This window comes from Hyperoodon ampullatus, assembly GCF_949752795.1.
Source record: "Hyperoodon ampullatus genome assembly, chromosome: 11".
NCBI lineage: Eukaryota > Metazoa > Chordata > Mammalia > Artiodactyla > Ziphiidae > Hyperoodon > Hyperoodon ampullatus.
The window spans coordinates 45,090,999-45,112,911 of NC_136924.1; the positions used below are offsets into that span (position 1 = coordinate 45,090,999).

The window sequence follows — 21,913 nt, forward strand, 5'->3', positions numbered from 1 at the left end:
CCCGCCTCCGGCGCGTCCTGAGACCCTTCCGGCGCGATCCGGCAGCTCACGTCAGAGATGTGCGCGCGTCGCTGCGCGCTACGTATTTTCCTGGGCGGGAACAGTAAAATGGCGCCAGAACTAGTGGCGGGCTGAGCACACTGGGACACTCGAAGCCGGCCCTGCGGTCCCCGGGCCGACCCGGCCCCTCCCGGACATGGAGGACGTGGAGGCGCGCTTCGCTCACCTCCTGCAGCCCATCCGCGACCTCACCAAGAACTGGGAGGTGGATGTGGCGGCCCAGCTGGGCGAATATCTTGAGGAGGTGAGGGCGGCTCCCGGGGAGTGGCGGGGGGCGGGGGCTGCCGGGGGCCCCGCCGCCTCCTTGTGTGTGTCCATCTGGCGCTCTGATCGCACTCATCCTCAGGGTCGTTTCTTTTTTCCCAGCCCCGTCTCTGCCCCTCGAAATCATCCTTTATTAGATTAACCTGGAGCTGTCCTTACAGCACCTGTAACTACCCGTTAGGCAGCCTTGAAATCGACTTAGTGAGTGGCGACCAGCATTTTTCTCTGATAGAGTAGAATACGATTTGTGTGCATGTGTGGGTGTGTGAGAGGTCTGGATCACGATGTAAGAGGGATATCTTATGTTAGATTTTCAAACCAGTTTCAAGCGACTGCCATGTTCCATCTCGTCAGCATTTAACCTTTTTTCCCTATTTGACAGCTGTGTCTAGACGTCGTTAAGGAGCTGTCCGCTCCATTTCTGCACTTCACTTTCACTCCTCAGCCCGCTTGGACTGCTCTTGTCTTGATCAATAATGATATGCCTCTTACCAAATCCTAGGGTCACCAGAAGTGTCATCTTATTCAACTCAGCAGCATTTGGTGGGTTGACCACATCCTCTTTTTTTTTTTTTTTTTTTTTTTTTTTTGCGGTACGCGGGCCTCTCACTGTTGTGGCTTCTCCCGTTGCGGAGCACAGGCTCAGCGGTCATGGCTCAAGGGCCCAGCCGCTCTGCGGCCTGTGGGATCCTCCCGGACCGGGGCACGAACCCGCGTCCCCTGCATCGGCAGGCGGACTCCCAACCACTACGCCACCAGGGAAGCCCTGCCTAGTTCTTTTTATGACTAATTCTTTCGCATCCTGTATCTCTCAGTTGAAATATCAGCTGATCACCATGTCTAAAACAGTTCTCTGTCATAGTACCTTCTGTGTTTTAGAGTGTTCATCGTAAGCTATTCTCTAACTTGTTTATGGTCTGTTTCCACCCTAGAATGTAAGTTATGTGAGGGCAGGGACTATGTTCATGCTCTCTCTCCTTTGCTTAATAGAATGCCTGACACATAGTAGGTGCAGAATAAATGTTTGTGAAATGGACACTTGATCTGACAATTGACCTCTGCTTGGACATAGAGTCTCCTGAGAACATGCAGAGAACTATGCTAGGTGGGGCTGCTGTGGATTCAGGCTTCCGCACTGAGCAGGGTGCTTGTGGATGCCTGGTAAACCTACTTGCTTGGTCAGCTTCCCTCCTGCTTCATGTGTCTGCTTTTCCAAACCTTCTCTGCCCGCTGAAGTTCTGATTTCTCTTCCTCTAGTTTTGTCTTTCTCCTTTCATTTTCCACATAGCTACCAGAACATTCTTTCTTTCTTTCTTTTTTTTAAAACACATTTTATGTTGCTGTCCTCTTCACAGACTTCCTCTGTCTTTCAGGAATTAGCAGGAGCGGTGCCATGGTGGCTCCTCTCAGACTCTCCCCCTTTGTTGTGCCGCCATAGTATCTAGTATCTCGCCTTATTCCCCAGCTCACCCTCTGCTTTGGACATGTTTGCATAGTACTCATTTACCTAAATCGTTGAAACCTGTGTCTGCTAACTGCCTCTGTGTGGGTGCCTTTGCTCTTCCTAAAATGCCGTTCCCTTGATCTGTCTGGGGAGCATCGATCTGTCTTCAGGCGTAGCTCCGCTGTCACCACCTTGCTCATCAGACATTTACTGAACACCGGTGTCGGGCACTGAGCTGAAGGCTGGAATCACCCTAACGTTGCTCACAGTCCACTGGGGAAGGAGAGCCTCGGTGTGACAAGACCACCCTAGCGGTGGTGAGGCCCAAGGCATGTCCTAGGGAGACTGCTGAAGGGGTCAGTCTGAGCACGCTGGGGCTGGACGTTCCAGGCAGATGGAAAGCAAAGGCAAAGAGCTTGAAAACCATGTGGAGGCTTCAGAGTACGGTTCCCTGAGAGGAGCAGGGAGGCGCCGGGTTGTGGGGAAGGTCCTGAGTTAAGTGGACATAGAGTTTGGGGACTTTGGATGTCTTGGTGGACACACCTAGTGGGCAGCTATAAACACAGTTCTGCAGCTTAGGAGAGAGAGCTGGTCTAGATGGGTTTGGGGACTGTTGGCATATGGTTGGTGGACACAGATTTAAGGGGTGGTAGGAATTGGGGCTCGTGAGGGGCTGTGGAGTTGGTGGTTGCAGAGGAAGGAGGAGGATGTACTTGGAAGTGTTTCCTGACTTTCCTGCTCAAAGGATTGAGACCCCAGCATTTTGTCTCTGTCTCCCCCACCCCTGAGGGTCCTCAGTCCTTCTCTCGGGGTGGGCGTCTTCCTGCTGGAGTCTGGCTGAGTAGGCCCCGACTAGGATGGGTGAGGTGTGAGCACCTCTGGAGAGGAGGTGGTGTGTAGCTCTGGCCGTTCGTGGACGATACTCTCTAGGGGCCTCCCGCTTCCAAAACACTAGGTCTCAGAGGTTACAGGAAGTAGGGAAAATCACAAAGACCTGTCTTTTGCCTCTAAAAAAATGCACAACCGGTGAGCCCTAAGCAGAGCCAGAGCTGTCGTTCTGAGGGGCTGCTTGTGGTGATGGGTACTTTGGGCCAGTGGCACTGGGAGAAGGTGGGGTGGCGGGTGGGCTGCCGGCGAGAAGGGTGCATAGACTTCCCACTGCCCTGCGTCGTGTCTTGCAGCTGGACCAGATCTGCATTTCTTTTGACGAAGGCAAAACCACAATGAACTTCATTGAGGCAGCACTACTGATCCAGGGCTCCGCTTGTGTCTACAGTAAGAAGGTGGGCCCCTCCTGGCTACTGGTCTTGGTGTTGTAGTGTCTCGTGAGACCGAGGTCTGCTGTCCTGCCGGGGCAGGTGGCAGGCTCACCAGCGCCTCCCACCTCCTCCCCGAATTCCTCGCCACCTTTTAACACCGAAGAACAAACTTGGATTTAATAATTGCAGGGTTGGGACTTCCCTGGCCGTCCTGTGGTTAGGACTCCACGCTTCCAGGGGGCATGGGTTTGATTCCTGGTTGGGGAACTAAGATCCCACATGCCGTGCAATGTGGCCAAAAAAAAAAAAAAAGAAGAAGAAGAAAAAGAAAGAAAGACATTTTATTGTAAAGGGAAGGAAAGAGATTGGGCAAATACTAAATCGGTGGCTCTCAACCCAGGCTACACTCCAATTAATCACCAGTGCCTTGGCCTAACCCAGACTGATTAAATCAGGATCCCCGGGTGGTGGGGTGGAGGGGCAGGCAGGTCGCAGGACTTTCTGAACTACCCTCTGACAACCAGAATTGAAAACCACGGAAATGGGGTGGCCAGCCGGGTGTGGGGAGGGGAAAGGGGAGCTGGGAGAGGAAAATGGATGAAACAAGGAACCAGAAGAAATAGGTAAGGAATGGTTCAGAAACATGGGCTGACGGGCTTGCCTTGAAAAAAAGAAAAGACAACTCATCTCAGGAGACTGCAGGGAGAAACGCTGATGCAGAGAAGGTGGTCCCAACAGTTTGCAGAGTTCACACCTAAGGCCCCAGTTTTCACAATGGAGCATGTAAGTCAGCTACTGAGAATCAGCTACTGGATAGGAAATTTGGAGAGTGAGGTTTGGCGAAAGTTCAAAATATTTGCTGAGGGGAATGCAAAATAAAAAATTAATTGAAAGCATTGGTAGTCTAGTGAAGATTAAATGCTGGAAATCCTTCTCCAGCAGCAGTAGCTGTCCCCTAGTGGAGGAGCGTGGAAAAGCGGACCGCAGCACTGATCCCAAATTGGTGGTTTAGTGGGAGGGGGGAAAATAAAAAGTGCACAGGAGCTAAGAGTCCAGACGTGTGTTGAGGAGATCAGAAATGGAGTCCCAGCCAGACAGAGGAGGGGGAGTAACCTACATGCAGGTTAACAGGCGCAGGGCACAGCGGACCTACCTCTGCACACTGTAAGTTATTAAGATGGTCTGAGATTTCATTGGTTTTTGTTCTAGATGATCCAACTAAATTGGATTCTTTTGTTCTGCATTTGTCCTAAGAAGGAATATCTGCAACTAACTTTGAAAGCACAAAACCTAAGGTGAACCGATAGACAAATATGTAGCCGGGTAGATATGTGATAAAGCAGGTGTAACAATGTTAGCATGAAGTCTGGAAGGTGTGAGGGGAGCGTTGGCTGTAGTCAGCACCATCCAGCCGGACCTTCCGAGGTGATGGGAACGTTCTATGATCTGTGCTGTCCAATACGTGCGGCTCCTGAGCCCTTGAAATGTGGCAGGCGTGACTGAGGCATCTTGCGTTTTATTAACTTTTAATAACATTTAAGTTGATTGCGCCACCTGTGGCTCATGGCTGCTGTATTAGATGGTGCACTGGATTTCTACATCCCGGGTGCAAGTCCTGGACCCACTACTGACTGAGGTTACTTTGACTCTCTGAGTCTCAGTTTATCTCGTATACAATGAGAATAGTGATGGCACTTAATTCAGACAGAGTAAATGAGATGAAGCATGAAGCACAGTCCTGTGTATGTGACAAACACTTAAGAAAGTTAATGTTTATTATTCCTGGTGAGTGGGATCCATGCGATCAGGGGCCACCATCTGTTTTGCTCACCACTGTCTTCTATCGGGCGCTGTCACCCCAGAGGAAATGGCCCAGGGGCAGCGTGTGTATGTACCCTCCTGGTGGGTGCTTTGTGGTATCTGGAAGATCCCAACCCTCACCCTAACAGTGGGGCCCCACAGGTTGTGGCTGGAGCTGTGACGGGCTGGCAGAGACCCCCTGGGTGCTGCTGCAGGCAGGCTGGTTGGTGTGCCAGCAGTGAAGGCAGACAGGGCTGCGTGGAGCACAGGGCGGGGTGCCACAGTGTGGAGGCGGCCACACCTGCTGCGGCGTGGTGTGAGGACGCAGAGCAGCGGTTAGGTAATTCTGGGGAAACATACCAGTTTGATTGGACAAGTATTTCTGGCAGCCACGTTGGCAGGAATTGTGCTGGGGGTTTTGGAGAGGACACCTGGGCTTCTCCGTGTACTCGGACGACTGGTTGGAAAGGCTCTGGGGAGGGCCCCTCCTCTCTGCATCCTCACTGCCCGCTTCTGGTTGCCAGGTGGAATATCTCTACTCGCTGGTCTACCAGGCTCTTGATTTCATCTCTGGCAAGAAGTGAGTACTGGAGGTGGGGCCTGCATGCAGCTCGGGAGGCCCCGCGGCCTCCTGTGATGCCCTTGCACTGATTCTCTCTCAGGCGGGCCAAGCAGCTCTCCTGTGAGCAGGAAGATGGGCCCATTGGGGACGCCGGCTCCAGGGCCCCCCAGGAAGTGGAGTATGAGGTGAGGTTTCCTGGGTGCCTGGCATTGCCCCCTGTGCTTGCCAGGCACCCCCTTCTGAGCTCTCCATTCCCCCGCAGTTCCTGTCGTTGGATGACCTCTCTGATTCCCGTGCTAACGTGGATCTGAGGAGTGACCAGGCCCCCAGTGTGAGCGCCCCTCTCCCGCGTTTAGCTGATGGGGGTGTTGGAAGGTGGTGTCATGCCACGTGGGTTCTCATGGTTCACCCACTCTTGGCCTCTGTTCAGGAGACCCTCATCGTCCCCCTCCTGCCCATGGCCCTGGTAGCCCCTGATGAGATGGAGAAGAATAATAACCCCCTGTACAGGTGCGGGCCTGAGCCTGGTGGGTGGAGGGTGGGCTGTGCTGGGGAAGGGTCACTGTAGCACGTGTGTTTGTGCCAGCACAGCTGTCGGGGGGAGGTCCTGACCAGCCGGAAGGATTTTAGGATGAATACGTGCACCCCCCACCCCAGAGGAGCCTTCATGTTGGAGCCGATGGGCATGTCCCCCATGGGGGCACTGCTGCCGAGGAACCAGAAGGGTGAGGGCTCGGATGTTGGTGGGAAGGAAGGGGCCTTCTGAGGGGTAAGCGGGGCTGGCTCCGTTCAATCCCCCGTCTCTCCCAGAGGCTGGGAGGGCTGAGGAGCAGCCAGTGGAAGCCTCTGCGTGCAGGAGCCCAGTCCCGGTGCTCAGCATCTCCCAGGAGCCAGGTGAGGAGAGAGCTGCTGGGTGGAGCTGCAGGGGGGGTGGGGGGATGGGGCCCTGCACTCCTCCACCCCAGCCTGCCCACCGCTGTACAGCCTGTGGAGGGGTGAGGCGTGGGGAGCAGGCCTCTGTGCTCAGGGCCCACCTTGGCCAGCCGTGCTGTCTTGGTTCAGTGACCACCCCCTGACCATTCTGGGGCCCTGAGGTTTGGGCCCACCCCCTCCTCTCTGGGCAGACAGAGGTGGCAGCATTTAAAGAGAAGAATTACTAAGAAATAAAATGAACCAAACAAAGCAACAGTATGATGAGAGTGTAAAACGCCCTGCTGCATTGTCTGGTTGTAACAAACAAAGCTGAGAGGAATGGCCTCTCAGGTTCTCCTTGGGGTTGGCCCCTCATCCCAGAGGGGCAGCCCCCCTTCTGCTGTCTGGTCTTCAGGCTCCTTGGGGCTGACTGGTCTCTTCCTTCCCTGCCTAGGCACCACTACAGAAGGCCCAGTGCCCGGAGGTGGGGGTGAGGAAGAGGATACAGAGGGGGCAGCAGAGCCCCCCGAGGCCTCAGCCCCTGAGGTCCCAATGGAGCTGCAGGAGCCCAGGAGCCCAGAGCAGGTGGGACCCACAGTCCGGCCTGCAAAGCTCTAGCCCTCAGCCCTGGCGGGGAGAGTCTCGCTTACACAGGGAAGGCAGTCCCCTGGTCTTTGCTCCCAGGCCCGCTGGTCTCTGCCCCCTCTCTGGTCCTTGCACACCAGGGCAGTGGGTGCATCCCCCAGCCAGCCCTAGACCTGGCCCTGCACCCTGCCCTTTTGGGCAGCAGCTTTCATGTCTCTCCCCTCTCCGAGCAGAGCAGCTGCTGCTCTCAGAGGGGGCGGCTGGTGTCCAAGGGTCCAAGGCCCACGGTGCTCAGGGTTACTACCCAGAATGGCAGCTGGTCTCCAGAGCTGACTCTCCCAAGGCCAGGCTGGCAGGAGTGGACAGGCCGGCCTCCCTCACCCCCGAGGGTCACCTCTGTGCTCCAGCCTAGAGCTAAGAAATCTTTTTTTATAAGGAAAAATCCTGACACATATAGGAAAAAATGTTAACATTTGTCAATATTGGCTGGTAGATACATGGATATCATATCATTCTATTCTTCTCTTTTTTAAAGAAAAAGTACCCCGTGACCACTAGTTTACTGATTTGTATGTTCTCCTAAAGTTTTTCCTAGAACTTTTGTTTTACCTTTTAGTCATTAAACTATTTGAACTTCCTGCCCCCAGAGAAGATCCCTGCAGGGTTCTTGGTGTCTGGCCCCAGAGCAGGGCTGCTGGGGTGCCTGGAGCCTTGGGTGGAGGAGGAGAGGGGAACCCTCGGCGTTTTTTTTGCAGAGTGCGGCCCAGCCCAGGAGGTGTGCACTACGGGAGCAAAGGGAGGCCCTGGAGCCTGCGTCCCGGCTGAAGGTGAGGGCTGGTGGGGCCTGGACCCCCAGCAGGGAGGGTATGCTTGAGGCCCCTCTGCAGTGGCTGTCTTTCGAGCAATCTTCTTCCCCAGAATTGGACCTCTCTCCTGCAGCCCCAGGGCACCTCCCTCCCTATGTCTCTCGACTGGGGGGAGGGTGCATGTCCTCCACTCTCCTGTGTCTGCTTGTGCTCTGTGCTCAGGAGACCCCAGACCCCTGGCAGGGCCTGGACCCCTTCGACTCCCTGGACTCTAAGCCCTTCAGGAAAGGTAACTGGGGGAGAGGCACTGCCCCTGGGCACCTGGGGCTGGGCTCACCTGGCTTGAGTGGAGGCTGGGGCTCCAGGGCCTGTGGGCATGGTGATCTGCTCTGGGCCATGGTTGTGCTCCGAGACCGTCTGTTTGCCCCCAGGTAGGCCCTACTCTGTGCCCCCCTGTGTGGAGGAGGCTCCAGGACAGAAGCGTAAGAGGAAGGGTGCTGTCAAGCTGCAGGACTTCCACCAGTGGTACCTGGCTGCCTGTGCGTGGGCCTGGGGGCTGGGCCAGGGCCAGAGGGCCTGGGTGTGGCTGTGGGACTTGGCTAGGCGCCTGCTGACCCAGTCCTCTTGCAGATGCTGACCACGCTGACAGCAGGAGGCCCCGGCGAAAGGGCCCTTCCTTTGCAGGTGAGGCCGGGGCCTTGTGGGCTCTTCTGAGGGATGATGGCACCATGCTCTGCCAGCTCTCCTCAGCCTGGGGACACCTAAGGCCCTGGGTGGATTCGGGTGGACCTGGGCAGGATGAGGGGGCCCTTCTCACAAAGCTTTCGTGTGCAGACATGGAGGTCCTGTACTGGAGACACGTGAGGGAGCAGCTGGAGACCCTCCGGAAGCTGCAGAGGAGGGAGGCAAGTACCGGCCACCACCTGAACCCCACTTGGCCCCTGGTGGGAGGCGGCAGTGCCCCTCAGATGCTCTCTTTGCGCAGGCAGCTGAGCGGTGGCTGCCGAGGGCTCAGGAGGAAGCGTGGCCTGCGGAGGAGGATCGGCTGGAGGACTCCCTGGAGGACCTGGGAGCGGCAGGTGGGTGCCTACTGGGGGCAGGCTGGGTCGGGGCTCAGCGCCGGCTGTGGGCTAACCTGCCTTCTGCTCGGGTCCTCCCCTCCCAGCAGGTGACTTTCTAGAGCCCGAGGAGTACGCAGAGCCTGAGGGGGCCGAGCCTGGGGAAGACGCAGACCTGGGTAGGTCTGGGAGTGGGCTGCCGGCCAGGGGACCCTGAGGGGAGGAAGGAGAAGGTGAGGCTCACGGCCGGAGCACCTCATGGCTGCCCTTTTCCAGAAGCAGAAGCCATGCCGGCGTCCCTAAGCTACGAGGAGCTGGTCCGAAGGAACGTGGTAGGCCCAGGTCAGAGCGGGTGGGGGAGCCGGGCAGTGGGCGCTGCACAGAGGCGACAGCCCCTGCTCCTCCTGCAGGAGCTCTTCATCGCCACCTCGCAGAAATTCGTCCAGGAGACAGAGCTGAGCCAGCGCGTCAGGGACTGGGAGGACGTCATCCAGCCCCTGCTCCAGGAGCAGGTGAGGTGGGCTGGGCCAGGGCCTCTGGTGGACAGCTGGAGCCTCCTGCTGCCTGCCTTGGGCCAGCCCCAGGACCTGCCCCTCCCCTTTGCAGGAGCAGCATGTGCCCTTTGACATCCACACTTACGGGGACCAGGTAGTCTCAAGGTTCAGCCAACTCAACCAGTGGTGTCCCTTTGCGGAGTTGGTGGCTGGCCAGCCTGCCTTTGAGGTGTGTCGTTCCATGCTGGCCTCCCTGCAGCTGGTGAGTGGCCTGGGAGCCTGGGAGGGAGGCGGTCCCTGGTCTCTGCTGACAGTCTGTCTCTACAGGCTAATGACTACACAGTGGAGATCACCCAGCAGCCTGGGCTAGAGGCGGCGGTGGATACCATGTCCCTGAGACTGCTCACGTACCAGCGGGCCCACAAGCGCTTCCAGACCTATGCTGCCCCCTCCATGGTCCAGCCCTGAGTGGGGAGCACTGAGACCGGGGTTGGGCCCTGAAGCCCTGTCCCCTGCAGGTGCTGGGCATGCGTCTGCTCACTCCACTTTGCTTCCTGGCTCGCCCAGCCCAATAAAGTGTTGTCATTCCGCCAATCCCTTTAAAAAACCTTTACAAAACCGTTCCGTGTGGAGGAAAGGGCTGTCTGTCCTCTGCACCCCAGGAAGCTACCATGTCTCCAGCCCCTTTCCTGCCATGGCCTCCAGGGGCTGCTGGTACAGATCTCAGGCACACACAGCTCCACCACATCCTTTTAATGACCCGGCTCAGTGCAGGACGCTGCGGAAGGCAGCCATATGGCGCCGCACGCTGTCTGCGACCTGCTCGGCCGACCTGGCCCTGCCGTAGTAGTCTGTGAAGAGGCCGTCAGGGCTGAGCAGGTAGATGGCGATGGAATGGTCCACGATATAATCCTGGTCCTCGTCCTTGGGGCTGGCGCTGTAGTACACGCGGTAGCTGCGGCTCACCTGGGCAACCTGCTCAGCAGAGCCGGTCAGGCCCAACAGCCTGGGGTGGAAGTCCTGCACATAGCGGGCCATGGCCGCCACATCATCCCGCTCGGGGTCCACGGTAATGAAGATGGGCTGCACGGGGGGCAGGCCAGGCTCCGCCTCCAGCTGCCGCACCACCTGCACCAGCTTCTCCAGTTCCTCGGGGCAGATGTCAGGGCAGTGAGTGAAGCCGAAGTACATCAGCACCCACTGGCCCCGGAAGTCAGCTTTGCAGCGAGCCTGGCCCCGGTGATCCAGCAGGCTGAAGTCACCCTGGCCCACGGCAGCTTGGCGCAGGGCCTCTGTCCGTCGTTGCTGCTGCCACTGCTCCTTCTCAGCTCTCATGGCCAGCCAGACCCCACCCAGCCCAGCCCCAATCAAGGCTGTGATCAGCAACCTAGTTCGTAGCCCAGGGCCCTGGGGCTGGTCCTGCCTTCCCGTCTCTGCAGGGCCCTGCCTTGATAGGAGCCGGCACCTCACATGCTGGGCCTCTCCTCCTGGGGTCCTAGGGAGGGCTGGAGGCTTGAGCTGAAAGAGCCTGTGCCAAGCCTTGGGTGCCTGAGCCAGCAACAGCATGGCCTAACGCTCCTGGAAAAGAGCAAGGGTGTCAGGAGCCAGAAGGTGCCTCGGCCTACTGGGTCATACCCCATCACTCTGGAGATGCTTGCTGCCATCTGAAGGACCAGCCCTACACAGGGTCTGCTATCAGCAGCTGCTCACCTGGGGTCAGAACTGCTTCACCTCTGAAACCTCAAACTCCAGCTTAGGTGTCATCAAGCGTCCACCCTTGTCCCTCCTGTCCTTTAGCCTGAGAGCCTCAGTCTATCGCATCCCACCCGGACTCTGCCCCCGGTCCTGTGCCTGCAGCTCTAACCAGCCCAGCCCTCGCCTGCACCACAGCGTCTGAGCTGACCAGGAGCATTCCAAGCGCATGCCTCGCCCGGATTCCTGAGCATATTTATCTGTTTGCAATAAACTCCCATTTCTTGAAAGGAGGTAGGTGAGTCTCTGGCCTCAACACCCCCCACCACCACCACCAAGACTGACTCCTCCGGCCCTTTTGCAGCCTCTCCCCTCTGAGGCCGCTTCAACCGTGGTGCTTTGGGCCCCAGCCCCGCGGAAATCCTGTGCCACCCGCACCGCAGCCTGCAGCACCTTCCCCCCGAGCCCCTCGCACGTAGAAACTTCCGGCCGGCAGTCACCCTGGAAGAGAAACAAGGTTTCCACTTGCCTCGAGCCCACTCTCTTCACAGCCGGGTACCCGACAGCAGCTCAGAGCTCGTGGCCCACGCCCTGCTGTTGCTTCGGTGACCTCTGTGCCTTTCTCAGGGCCCTCTGGAGGTTTGCTAGGCGGAGGTCTTAGGACCCCGCCCCCACCCCCACCCCCCGCCTCACCTGTTCAGCTGCTGCTGGGAGGACCCTCTGGAAGACTCCTGGACGACCTTGGATACGCCCCTTAGCCTGTTCACATCAGCTTCCTCCTTTACAAAATGTGTTCTAAGCGGTGCACGAGATGGACCTGCAAAAGGAGGCAGCCTGCGAACGTTTCCAGGGCCCCTCTCCGGGAGGCCCCTTTCCTCCGGGAGCCCCGTTCAGGGCGCCCTCCCGGAACGCGCCTCGCGGGCCGGTCTTCCAGGTCCCCGGCGCCGGGGTCGGTGTCAGGAGTCTGGGGACGCGACCTGGGAAGCTGCAGAGATCATCCGCCTCGCACCACACCAGCGCGCATGCGTCAACGACGCCGCGCTCGCGCAGACTGGCCTGGAGCTGGCCGGCGCTCGGCCGTGCGCGTGCGCCGAAGGTGGTGGGTCCGCCAGAGGTCACGTGTTGGAGGCGGGGCTTCCCTGCGCCTCCGCCCGCCGCGGCGGCGGCTCCTTGTTCGGCGCTGTCTCTAGTCGCTGGCCCTACCCGCCCTCTCGCTTACGACTCCGGCGCACCAGGTACCTGCACGGCTGCGCGCCGCTCGGGCTTCGTTGCTGCGTGTCGGCCTGCGCGCGCGGTGGGACGGGGAGTGAGGAGCCGGGCTCAGGAGGGGAGGGGGTCTCTGGGCGTAGGGCTGAGCCAGAGCGGGTGCCCCTTTCCCTGTCCCCTCACCGAGCCTGGTGATGGGTGACCGGGTCCGCAGGCCCGGTGGCCCCAGGCCGTCCAAGCACAGCAGCGCTTCCTCCACTCCAAAGCGCGGCCTACGGCGGGGTTGTCCCTGGCGATCAGAGCGGCTGCCCCATGCCAACCTGCGGAGACACGGTTCAGCGTGGACCCACCCCGCGTCTCGCGTGCAAACTCCAGCCCCTGATGCCCCCTTGGTTGCCAGTTCCCCTGGAGTGAGGGGGCGGGGGAGACGTGAAGCGGCAGTGTGCCTGACTTCAGAGGTGGGGGTCAGGAAGACCTTGTACCCGGCCTGGGCGGGAGGGCAGTGAGGGTTTCCCCAGACCCGAGGCCAGGTCAGCCTTGCTCGGATAAGGTCACTGGGTTGGAGTTGAAGAAGTTGGGGGCGGGGGGACCTGCCAGCGGTGAGGCCTGTCCCGGCAGAAGCAGGGTGAGACAGGGCTGCTGAGGTACCTGAGAACCAAGGCTGCCGGAGTTATGAACGGGAGGTTGGGGCCACATAAGGAGATCCACGCCAACAGACATGCCACAGCCACATGGGGACCCCTATGGAGAGGCCACACAGGCTCCAGGTGCTCCGGGGCCTGTGCCTGGCTGGGAAGGACTGCGGCCTCTCTGAACTTCCTGCCTACCATCAGAGCAGACAGGCTGTCCGCTGCCTTCTTACTGAGGATGAAGGCTGTGTGGGGGAGGCTAAGGTGATGGAGATCCTGCAGCTTCCTGTGAGATGCAGGTGATGCTGACTCTCGAGTCAGTCATGAGGGGTCAGGGACCCTGAGCATGGAAGGTCAAGTCCCCTATGTGATGGGATGACCGGTGCATCAGTCAGGTCACCTTCTTGAGTGGGTGGTCAAGCATCCTGTGATGTGGGACACTGACCCTGGGTTTGGGTCAGATCACCTGTGGTTGTGTGTGTTCATAGGTCCCGGGTCTTTAACATGCAGGAGGTGGACCCCGGAGTCTGGGGTCAGGTCACACATGATGAGTGGCAGGCTGTCGACAGTGGCCATCACATCTCTTGCTTCATGCAGGATTCCATCTGCAGGAACAAGCTTCCTGCTCTGACCCACAATACAGTGGCCCACTTGCCCTGGCAGCCCTTGCATCTGGCCAACCTCCCCTGCATCAGGGCTCCCAGTGACCCTCAGTGGCCTCTGATCAGTGATCGCATCACTGACCCTGACCAAGGACTCATCAGCAACCTTGACAAATGTCCAAAATAATGACCAGTGACGTGAACGGTTCTGATAAGTCCTCACTAATGACCCATCAAAGATATGAATCAATGTCCTATGGCCCATTAATGATTGATCAGAAGCCCATCAGTTATTTTGACCAAGTCCCTATTAATGACTCCAATCAAATTTCTGTTGATGATCTTGACCAAAGTCCAATGACCCATAAATAACTGATCAGTATCCTCCCCAATGATCCTTCAGAGATTCTGGCCAATGTTTCTATCAATAACCCAGATCAATGACCAATCAGTGGCCGGCCTGTACATGCTCTGGGCTCTGGGTGACAGTGAATCCATGAATAGACTCCAGTTTACCCAAAGTGCCCCCCCACGTCCCCCAGACCACGTCTGCTGACTATTGGTACATGCTAGGCAAGGATGCTGTTCACCTGCACAGTCACCTCCCCACCCCCACATTTTTCCTCACCTTCCTTGGTTAGGACTCAGCTGGAGTTAAGTATTTACTGAGCAGTGTAGTGGGTGTCCAGCTGGAGAGGGAGTGGAAAATATATTGTCCTTGTTTGGGATGGGGGGTGTCAATTGGGGGAGGAGGCTGGTACCTACTGCTGGGGGTACAAGTGTGGGGGATGGAGGGAGAGCAGTACACAGCTCTTCCCTTGGGAACCGAAGGGGAAGGGGCAGCTGGATAATTTGGTCCTGTTATTGGGGGCTGACGGGAAGGGAGATCCAAGTTCTGTCCTGGGGCTGAGAAACCTGGGTCCTGCCTTTGGGGGCTCTGTCTGGGTCAGGCGTGAGGTTAGGAGCTGCCTGTGGCTGCTGGCCTTTTTGAGGTCAGCGGTTCTGGTCTGGAGAGGAGGTGCCTTCTAACCTTGCAGCCACAGGCAGCCAGGGCAGGTGCCAGGACTCTGCCTCAGGGCATGTTTGTCCCCAAGGTATTGGCACCAGGCTTGCGGCCACTCCAGCTGCTGCCCAGACTTGGCCAGGGCCGCGGTCTCCTCCAGATTCATGCTTCGCCAGATGGCCAAGAGCATGGCCCCTCGGCATGGGTAAGGTGGTGTAGACAGCACAAAGGGGGCGTTCCCACAGCAATGGGTTATCCTCAGTGTCAGTGACAGTGGTGGGGCGCTGTGGCATCCCTGGGGGCAGGCAGTCTCTGGGCCTGACCTCTGGGTCGGGGTCAGGGGCAGCCAGCCGTCCTCACGCACGGATGTGTGCGCCCTGCGCGTCCGGTCCAGCACAGCGCGCACGAAGCCTCTGATGTACCCTTGCTTCAGGCGGATCAGCCCCGGCAGCTGCTTGTGCTCTGGCTCCCGCCCCGGGAGAGATCAGCAGGTGCGACAGGGGTAGGTGGGGCCGCCACCACTCCGGGCTGCGACATACATCTGGAACCTGTCGCCGCCCTGTGTCCGTGTCACTGAGGCCAAGTGCCCTTGTCCCGACCCCGTTCTCGTTTCTCTCCCGTGTCCGCCCCTCAGTCCCGTGTCTGTGTCGCCCGTGTGCATGTCTCCGTGTCTGGCTCTCACGTCTCGGTCTCACAACTTGATCCGGGGCCGTACCTGTCCTGCACAGCGGCGCTCGCCGGTCCTTTTCGGATCCCAACCGGTTGCCGTCCCGTCTTGCGGGAGGCCACAGGGTGGGAACAGTGGGACTGCGCGCCTGGCCGGAGCCGCGGAGGGGCGGGGCCTCCCGACAGGCAGGGTTTTAGGCCAATCGCCGCCTCGGAGGGGCAGGACTACCCGGCTCACTTCAGTCCTGGCCAATCACGAGGGCCTGCGGGAGCTTGAGAAGTCCGGGACTTCGCGGGCCCTCCCACCTGTCCGTTTTGCCCGCCCACCTCGCCGCAAGCACAGAGAGGCCGACAGGCTGCTGGCTCCAGAGGTTTTAAGAAACATTCGTGGGGCCGCGCCCACCCGGCTGGTCAGTCATCCACGTCGATCACCATCGGGGCCAGGTAGTCCGAGTGCCGGATCCCGAAGCTCCAGCCGCGAGGCTTCCGGTGCTGCGGACCCAGGAGACGTCGCTGGCCTGGCGCGGCCGGCCGGCCCAGGGCTCCCGGGTCCCAACCTCACACCTCAGCCCCTCGATCCAGACCCGGACCCCTTTACCCCGCTTCTGACCCTTGACCCTGAACTGCAGAGCACCTGGTCCACGTTGTAGGCTGCAGGCCCGGGATTCAGACTGTTGCCTTGGGGGAGCGAAGTCCGCCCCAGCATCGAGAACTGGGGGGCCCGGGGCTTGTAGATACCAGGGCTCACCACATGGTAGGCGCAGGGCCCGGGGGTCTGCGGGAGGGCGGGAGGGGCGCTGTGTCCGGCTTCTCGGACCGTCGACCGCTGACCCCTCCCCGCGCGGTGCGGGCAGCCCCTTCCCCACCTTACTGAGGTCCTCGCAGAAGCTGCCCACCGCGCTGCGGCCGTAGATGGAGTAAATCGGGGCCGAGACTTCACCGACGACGCGCGGGCCCAGGAGCGACGGCACAGTGTAGGTCCCGGGGCCTGGGGGAGCCAGCGAGGATGGGTCTTTGAGGACCGGCCGGTCTCCCCGCCGCAGCCAGTGTAGGGTGGGCCTTCCTGGGCTCACCTGGGGTCTGCGACTCCGCGCGGAGGCCCCAGTTTCGGGGAGCGATGGTGTGCCGAGGCGCGCTGGGGTACGCCGCGTTCCCCGCTCGCTCCGGGAAGTACCTGCCTACGGGGCGGACCGGGGTGTGGGCCGGAACTGCATTGGGGGCCTGGTGAGTGCCCAGGCTGGAGTCCAGGGATTAGGGGGAATTCGAACCACGATTTGTCAAAGCCCGGTGAGGCTTGGAGCTCTTTTGAGATCCGGAGATGGGGGGACCGAATTGGGAGTGTTAGGGTGCCCGAGGGGGACTCGAGCTCAGTGGGGGGTTCCCGAGTGGGCGTCCCTGGAGGCGGCTCGGCGTTGGGGAGGCCGGGGTCCCAGGGTCCTGACCCGGTCCGGGAGTGAGGAAGGGCGCTGCGTGGCGCGGGCGGCCGAAGATGGAGTAGGCGGGGGCGCCGTCGCGGCCGCGCACGGTCATGCGAGCGGGCAGCAGGTGACCTGGCCCGGGGCCGCGCGAAGTCTGCTGCGTGGGGAGGCGTGCGCCGAAAGTGAAGGCGGGGGCGCGGGGCCGCGATGGGTCGTGCAGGATGTAACCTGCGGGGCGCCCCAGAATCACCAGGGTTAGGGTTAGGGTTAGGGTTAGCCCCTGCCTGCCCGCCTCCCCCGGCCCGCCGCTGGTACCGGTGCTGGCTGGCAGCTTGTACTTGGGCCCCGGGCCGCTGTAGAGCGCTGCGATGGGGCCGCGGGGCCGGTGCGGCCGCCACGGGCCGACCCAGACTTCCGAGCCCATGGTACGATGGGAGCGCTTGCTGCCGGCAACACCTGCGGACACAAGGTGGCGGCCCCGGCCTCTCCACCCTGACTCGCGAGGCCGCACTCCCTATCCCCTCCAGACGGGCCGGACTCCGGGGCGGGGCCCGCGCCTATCCCAAGTACCAGGGAAACAAACGGTAGCTTTCCCAGCTCCAAAGGGGCGCGGGGCAGGGACAGAGCTTCGAGGCCGTCTCTCGTCCCCCACCCCCAAAATGAGTTCAGTGGAGGTGTATGTGCGCGCTCCAAGTTTGGACTCAACCCTGCGGGAGAGGAACTCCCCGGGGTTCTGGAGAACTGGGATATTTTAGGGACATTGGGGGAGGATACCGAGGCGAGGGAGCGGCGTGGGGGACCTGGTGCCGGAGGGGGGCCCCCGAAGTTGATGCACTGACCTGCTCCCGTGTCTCCTGGCTGGGAAGGCAGGGTGGGGTGTCTGGATTTCTGCCCCTGCCCGGCCCAGCTCCCAGACCCCACTGTGTCCAGGTCGCGCCTCCAGGAAACCAGACGGACCGTCCCACCTGGCTCCGCCCCTCCCCTCCCCCGCCTCTCCTCCTTGGAGTCCATGGCAATGGTAGGCGTCCCGCAGGCTGTGCCACAGACCAGAACTCTGTCCTCACCCTTCCCCAGGCTTCAATACACCCATTCCAGAAATGGACAGATATGCAGACAAAAAACAAGTGCGAGAATAAAGAAATCAAGCTTAATTTAATTGTTATGTGTAGGGAGAGAACTTTGCATCTATTTAAACCCATGGAATATTTGCAGAAAATAATCATGTACTGGGCCACAAAAACGTCCATACAATTAGCAGATGTAAACTGTTATATATAGGATGGATAAACAACAAGGTCCTACTGTAGAGCACAGGGAACTACATTCAATATCCTGTGATAAACCATAATGGAAAAGAATATGAAAAAAAGTGTCTATGTGTGTATAACTGAGTCACTGCTGCACAGCAGAGATTGAGACAACATTGTAACTCAACTCTACTTCAATTAAAAAAAAAACCCATACGAGTTGAATAAAGAGATATAATAGGACACATGATTGATCACAATTCAAAATAATTCTTAGCAAACAGTAAAATGTGTTTTTTTAATTTTATTTATTTTTTTATACAGCAGGTTCTTATTAGTCATCCATTTTATACACATCAGTGTATACATGTCAATCCCAATCTCCCGATTCATCCCACCACCACCCCACCGCACCGCCGCTTTCCCCCCTTGGTGTCCATACGTTTGTTCTCTACATCTGTGCCTCTATTTCTGCCCTGCAAACCGGTTCATCTGTACTATTTTTCTAGTTCCACATATATGCGTTAATATACGATATTTGATTTTCTCTTTCTGATTTACTTCACTATGTATGACAGTCTCTAGATTCATCCACGTCTCTACAAATGACCCAATTTTGTTCCTTTTTATGGCTGAGTAATATTCCATTGTATATATGTACCACATCTTTATCCATTCGTCTGTTGATGAGCATTTAGGTTGCTTCCATGACCTGTCTATTGTAAATAGTGCTGCAGTGAACATTGGGGTGCATGTGTCTTTTTGAATTATGGTTTTCTCAGGGTATATGCCCAGTAGTGGGATTGCTGCGTCATATGGTAATTCTACTTTTAGTTTTTTAAGGAGCCTCCGTACTGTTCTCCATAGTGGCTGTACTAATTTACCTTCCCACCAACAGTGCAAGAGGGTTCCCTTTTCTCCACACCCTCTCCAGCATTTATTACTTGTAGACTTTTTGATGATGGCCATCCTGACCAGTGTCTGTTGCACTTCTATGCACTAACAACGAACTATCAGGAAGAGAAATTAAGGAAACAGTCCCATTTACCATTGCATCGAAGAGAATAAAATACCTAGGAATAAACCTCCCTAAGGAGGCAAAAGACTGTACTCTGAAAACTATAAGACACTGATGAAAGAAACTGAAGTTGACAGAAACAGATGGAAACATATACTGTGTTCTTGGATTGGAAGAATTAATATTGTTAAAATGACCACACTACCCAAGGCAATCTACAGATTCAATGCAATCCCTATCAAATTACCAATGGCATTTTTTTTTTGCAGAACTAGAACAAAAAAATTTTAAATTTGTGTGGAAACACATGTTCTCTTCATCATTCCCATATTGTTGAATGCTTATGTGTTTTAATTTTTTCCATTATAAATCACATTGTATTGTTTGTCTTTTTTTTAAAATTAATTAATTAATTAATTAATTTATTTATTTATGGCTGCATTGGGTCTTCGTTGCTAAGCCCGGGCTTTCTCTAGTTGCGGTGAGCGGGGGCTACTCTTCATTGCAGTGCATGGGCTTCTCATTGCAGTGGCTTCTCTCGTTGCAGGGCACAGGCTTTAGGTGCATGGGCTTCAGTAGTTGCGGCATGTGGGCTCAGCAGTTGTGGCTCACGGGCTCTAGAGCGCAAGCTCAGTAGTTGTGGCTCACGGGCTTAGTTGCTCCGCGGCATGTGGGATCTTCCTGGACCAGGGATCGAACCCGTGTCCCCTGCATTGGCAGGCAGATTCTCAACCACTGTGCCACCAGGGAAGCCCTGTTTGTCTTTTTAAAATAACTTTTTTCTGCATAAACCTTTCCCCACCTCAGATGGATTCCTTAAAAGGTATCCCCCGTTGGGTATAACTATATAACTATTAAATCTGAGATTTATATTTTCTAAGCCTCAAACATTATTCTAGATTTATTTATACATATATAAAAGTACATGTATGCTTTTAACATAAACATGATTATATAATATTATATTCTTTGTTTTATATCATTTCTGATTATGAAATCTTTCTTCCAATAATAGAAAAACCCCACATATAGTGGCATCTGCAGCTCTCTATCACCTTATTTATATTAGCTGTCCATTTGTATTTAGCTCTCCATGTGGAATCATGTCTTCATCACACTAGGCTTTTCCTCCACCAAATGTTTCAGAAAGGCACCATGGGAGCTAGCGTAGTTGGGGCTTGGTGACCAGTTAGTGGGGGTCTTCCTGTGGGTGCTGCAGTGGATCAGCTCATGTGGATCGATTTCCCCACCTGCCGGGCCCCCAGCTCCATTGGTCATGGTTGCTGGCAAGCAGGTGACTGCCTCCATTCCTGTTTTGCTTGTGTTGTCTCCGAAGAAACAGGATCTCTGGGTCCATAAGCCCAAGTCCCTCTATTCCTTGGAGGGACTGGGACAGGGGTCCTGCCTCAGCAGGCAACTGGAAATGGAGCTCTGAGGAGGCTGCTGCAGGTCAGACTTTCCCGGGACCCATATTTTTGATCTTTATTTTGACCTCAATGGGAATCTGTGATATTTATGCCATCATAGCACAACCAGAACCATTACTTATGTTTCACAATTTCTGTGGGTGATCCTGTGTGCTTCTGAAGTTCTGTCACCTTTGCAGCAGTGCCACATTTTTACTCTCTATGGAAAGAGGGCAAAACTCCCACTATTTTGGGCGGTAACATGTCTCCAGTCACCTTCCCTGTAGGGAGCTGCTCCACGAAGGGCAGGGTTTGCCCTTGACAAAAAGGTGTTTTCTTTCCACAGAGGAGGGGACTAGACCCTTCCTTGGTCACCTGTTTGTCTCTAGGACCTGTCACGGTCCTCAGCACCTTGTGAAGTTGGTGTCCTAAGGTATCCCTAGTGGACACTTGTTCTCTGGCCACAGCCTGGTGCTCAGACCGACGACAGGGGTCTTCAGTTACTGGGTGGAGATGCGTGGTGGACACCACGTGGCCAATACAGAGGTGCAGAAAATGGTGTCATCTCCATCCTCTCAAGGTTGTTGGACCCCAAACTTAACCAAGAGGCAGAGCCTGGGACCAGGACAGAGAATAAGGGCGGCATCCAGGAAGCCCGCCACCAGCGTGAGGTCCACCTTAAGGCAGGGCCCCCTCCCATCCTTCCTCTTACTATCACTTGATACGCTCTGGGAGGGGGGAGGCGGGGAGGGGACAGGTGGGTGAGATACCTGAGGCTCAGCAGAACCCAGGCTGGGTGCCAGGGACATGCCTTGGCCATCTCGCTGCCTGAGTCAGGGAGAGTCCTCTGTCCCTGAAGAAGGAACAAGTACATGTCGTGGGGGCCTGCCTTTGTCCCAGGAGCTCCAGGCTCTTTTTCATGTCTGGGTCCCACATGGCACCTGTCCTGACACTTACTCCTCGGCCTAAGTGAGAAGCAGATGGAGGAGATAAGGCTTGTCCCCTGAGAAGCCAAGCACTGCAGGGCACCTACACGCTGGCCTGTGAGGGGCCTGAGTCCTGGCGAGGAGGGAGGGGGTGGACGAGGGAAGGCTGAGGCCTGAGATGAGGCACCAGAAGTCAGACTGATAGAGCCCCGGGGCCAGAGGAGGGTGTGTGAAGTCTCCCAGGGCTGAGTGGTGGCGGGAGATGGAGCTGGCAGGGGCTCAGGGTTCTCCACTGCGTGAGAGTGGCGTGTGGCAGTCAAGATGGCCCAGAGGGAGGCCCGAGGGCTCTAGAAGGTTGTGATAAACCAGGCCAATAAAGAGGAAAACACAACTTTTGGATTTTCTTTACTTTGTTCACTCTTTATTAGTGATAGCTTAAAAATTCCTTTTGACAACCATCCCATCTCTGCTGAACTCAAGGTACGGAGAGTCCAGAAGCTGCTGGAAGAGGGGAAGGGAGAGTCGGCCTTGGCCCCCCCAAGCACCTGTGTGTCTGGGAGGGAGAAGCGCCAGCCTCTGCTTCACACCTGTGCACCTTCCTGGCAGCCCATCTGTGTGCTGGGCAGTGCTTAGGGTCAGGACCCCCGCCCCCGTGGTCCCCCTCCTCAGGGAGACCCCCCCACCCTGGCCGAGAGTGGAATAGTCTTCTCCGGTTTCTGGTAATTTCATCAGGGCCTCATCGTGTTGCCGCAGCTACAGATAACATCTTCCTGTGGGTAACTCTTCCCCGCCAGAGCCCCCTGAGGCTGGCCTCGAGCTCAGAGGAGGGACGCGGGGGTGTGGGATGAATTTGGGG

General features: G+C 57.1%; 3 protein-coding genes across 6 annotated transcripts; 1 reads left to right on the forward strand and 2 right to left on the reverse strand.

Moving 5' to 3' along the window:
* The first annotated feature begins 131 nt into the window (after positions 1–131).
* On the forward strand, positions 132–9,838 carry NCAPH2 (non-SMC condensin II complex subunit H2). 4 transcript variants are annotated; one of them, XM_079715908.1, is made up of 20 exons: positions 132–304; positions 2,950–3,051; positions 5,352–5,407; positions 5,490–5,574; positions 5,652–5,720; positions 5,820–5,899; positions 5,981–6,114; positions 6,200–6,283; positions 6,756–6,886; positions 7,642–7,713; positions 7,915–7,981; positions 8,124–8,231; positions 8,323–8,376; positions 8,527–8,601; positions 8,682–8,771; positions 8,858–8,929; positions 9,027–9,082; positions 9,161–9,262; positions 9,357–9,473; positions 9,572–9,838. In XM_079715908.1, the coding sequence occupies exons 1-20, from the start codon at positions 197–199 to the stop codon at positions 9,710–9,712; spliced, it is 1,803 nt and encodes a 600-aa protein (XP_079572034.1). In that variant the 5' UTR covers positions 132–196; the 3' UTR covers positions 9,713–9,838. The 4 variants fall into 4 exon arrangements, with proteins under 4 accessions (XP_079572034.1, XP_079572035.1, XP_079572032.1 ...); XM_079715909.1 differs by having other exon boundaries at positions 9,357–9,506; positions 9,559–9,691; XM_079715906.1 differs by having other exon boundaries at positions 134–304; positions 9,357–9,506.
* A 158-nt stretch (positions 9,839–9,996) lies between these two features.
* On the reverse strand, positions 9,997–11,729 carry SCO2 (synthesis of cytochrome C oxidase 2; the record flags this gene model as incomplete). Its single annotated transcript, XM_079714614.1, is given in 3 exon segments — positions 9,997–10,014; positions 10,016–10,822; positions 11,630–11,729. Coding segments are annotated over 2 exon segments (813 nt in total). The 5' UTR covers positions 10,811–10,822; positions 11,630–11,729.
* Positions 11,730–15,453: 3,724 nt separating this feature from the next.
* On the reverse strand, positions 15,454–16,884 carry CIMAP1B (ciliary microtubule associated protein 1B; the record flags this gene model as incomplete). The annotated part of the gene is made up of 6 exons (XM_079715375.1): positions 15,454–15,534; positions 15,677–15,817; positions 15,909–16,030; positions 16,116–16,220; positions 16,485–16,688; positions 16,776–16,884. The coding sequence occupies 6 exons, from the start codon at positions 16,882–16,884 to the stop codon at positions 15,454–15,456; spliced, it is 762 nt and encodes a 253-aa protein (XP_079571501.1).
* Between the last annotated feature and the right edge of the window lie 5,029 nt (positions 16,885–21,913).

Excerpts from the sequence above, each read along its gene's own strand:
- NCAPH2 (XM_079715906.1), top strand. The coding sequence starts at position 197 with ATGGAGGACGTGGAGGCGCGCTTCGCTCACCTCCTGCAGCCCATCCGC. Across the intron at positions 5,900-5,980 it reads AATAATAACCCCCTGTACAG|CTGTCGGGGGGAGGTCCTGA; the intron begins GTGCGGGCCTGA and ends GTGCCAGCACAG. Across the intron at positions 8,930-9,026 it reads TGGGGAAGACGCAGACCTGG|AAGCAGAAGCCATGCCGGCG; the intron begins GTAGGTCTGGGA and ends GCCCTTTTCCAG.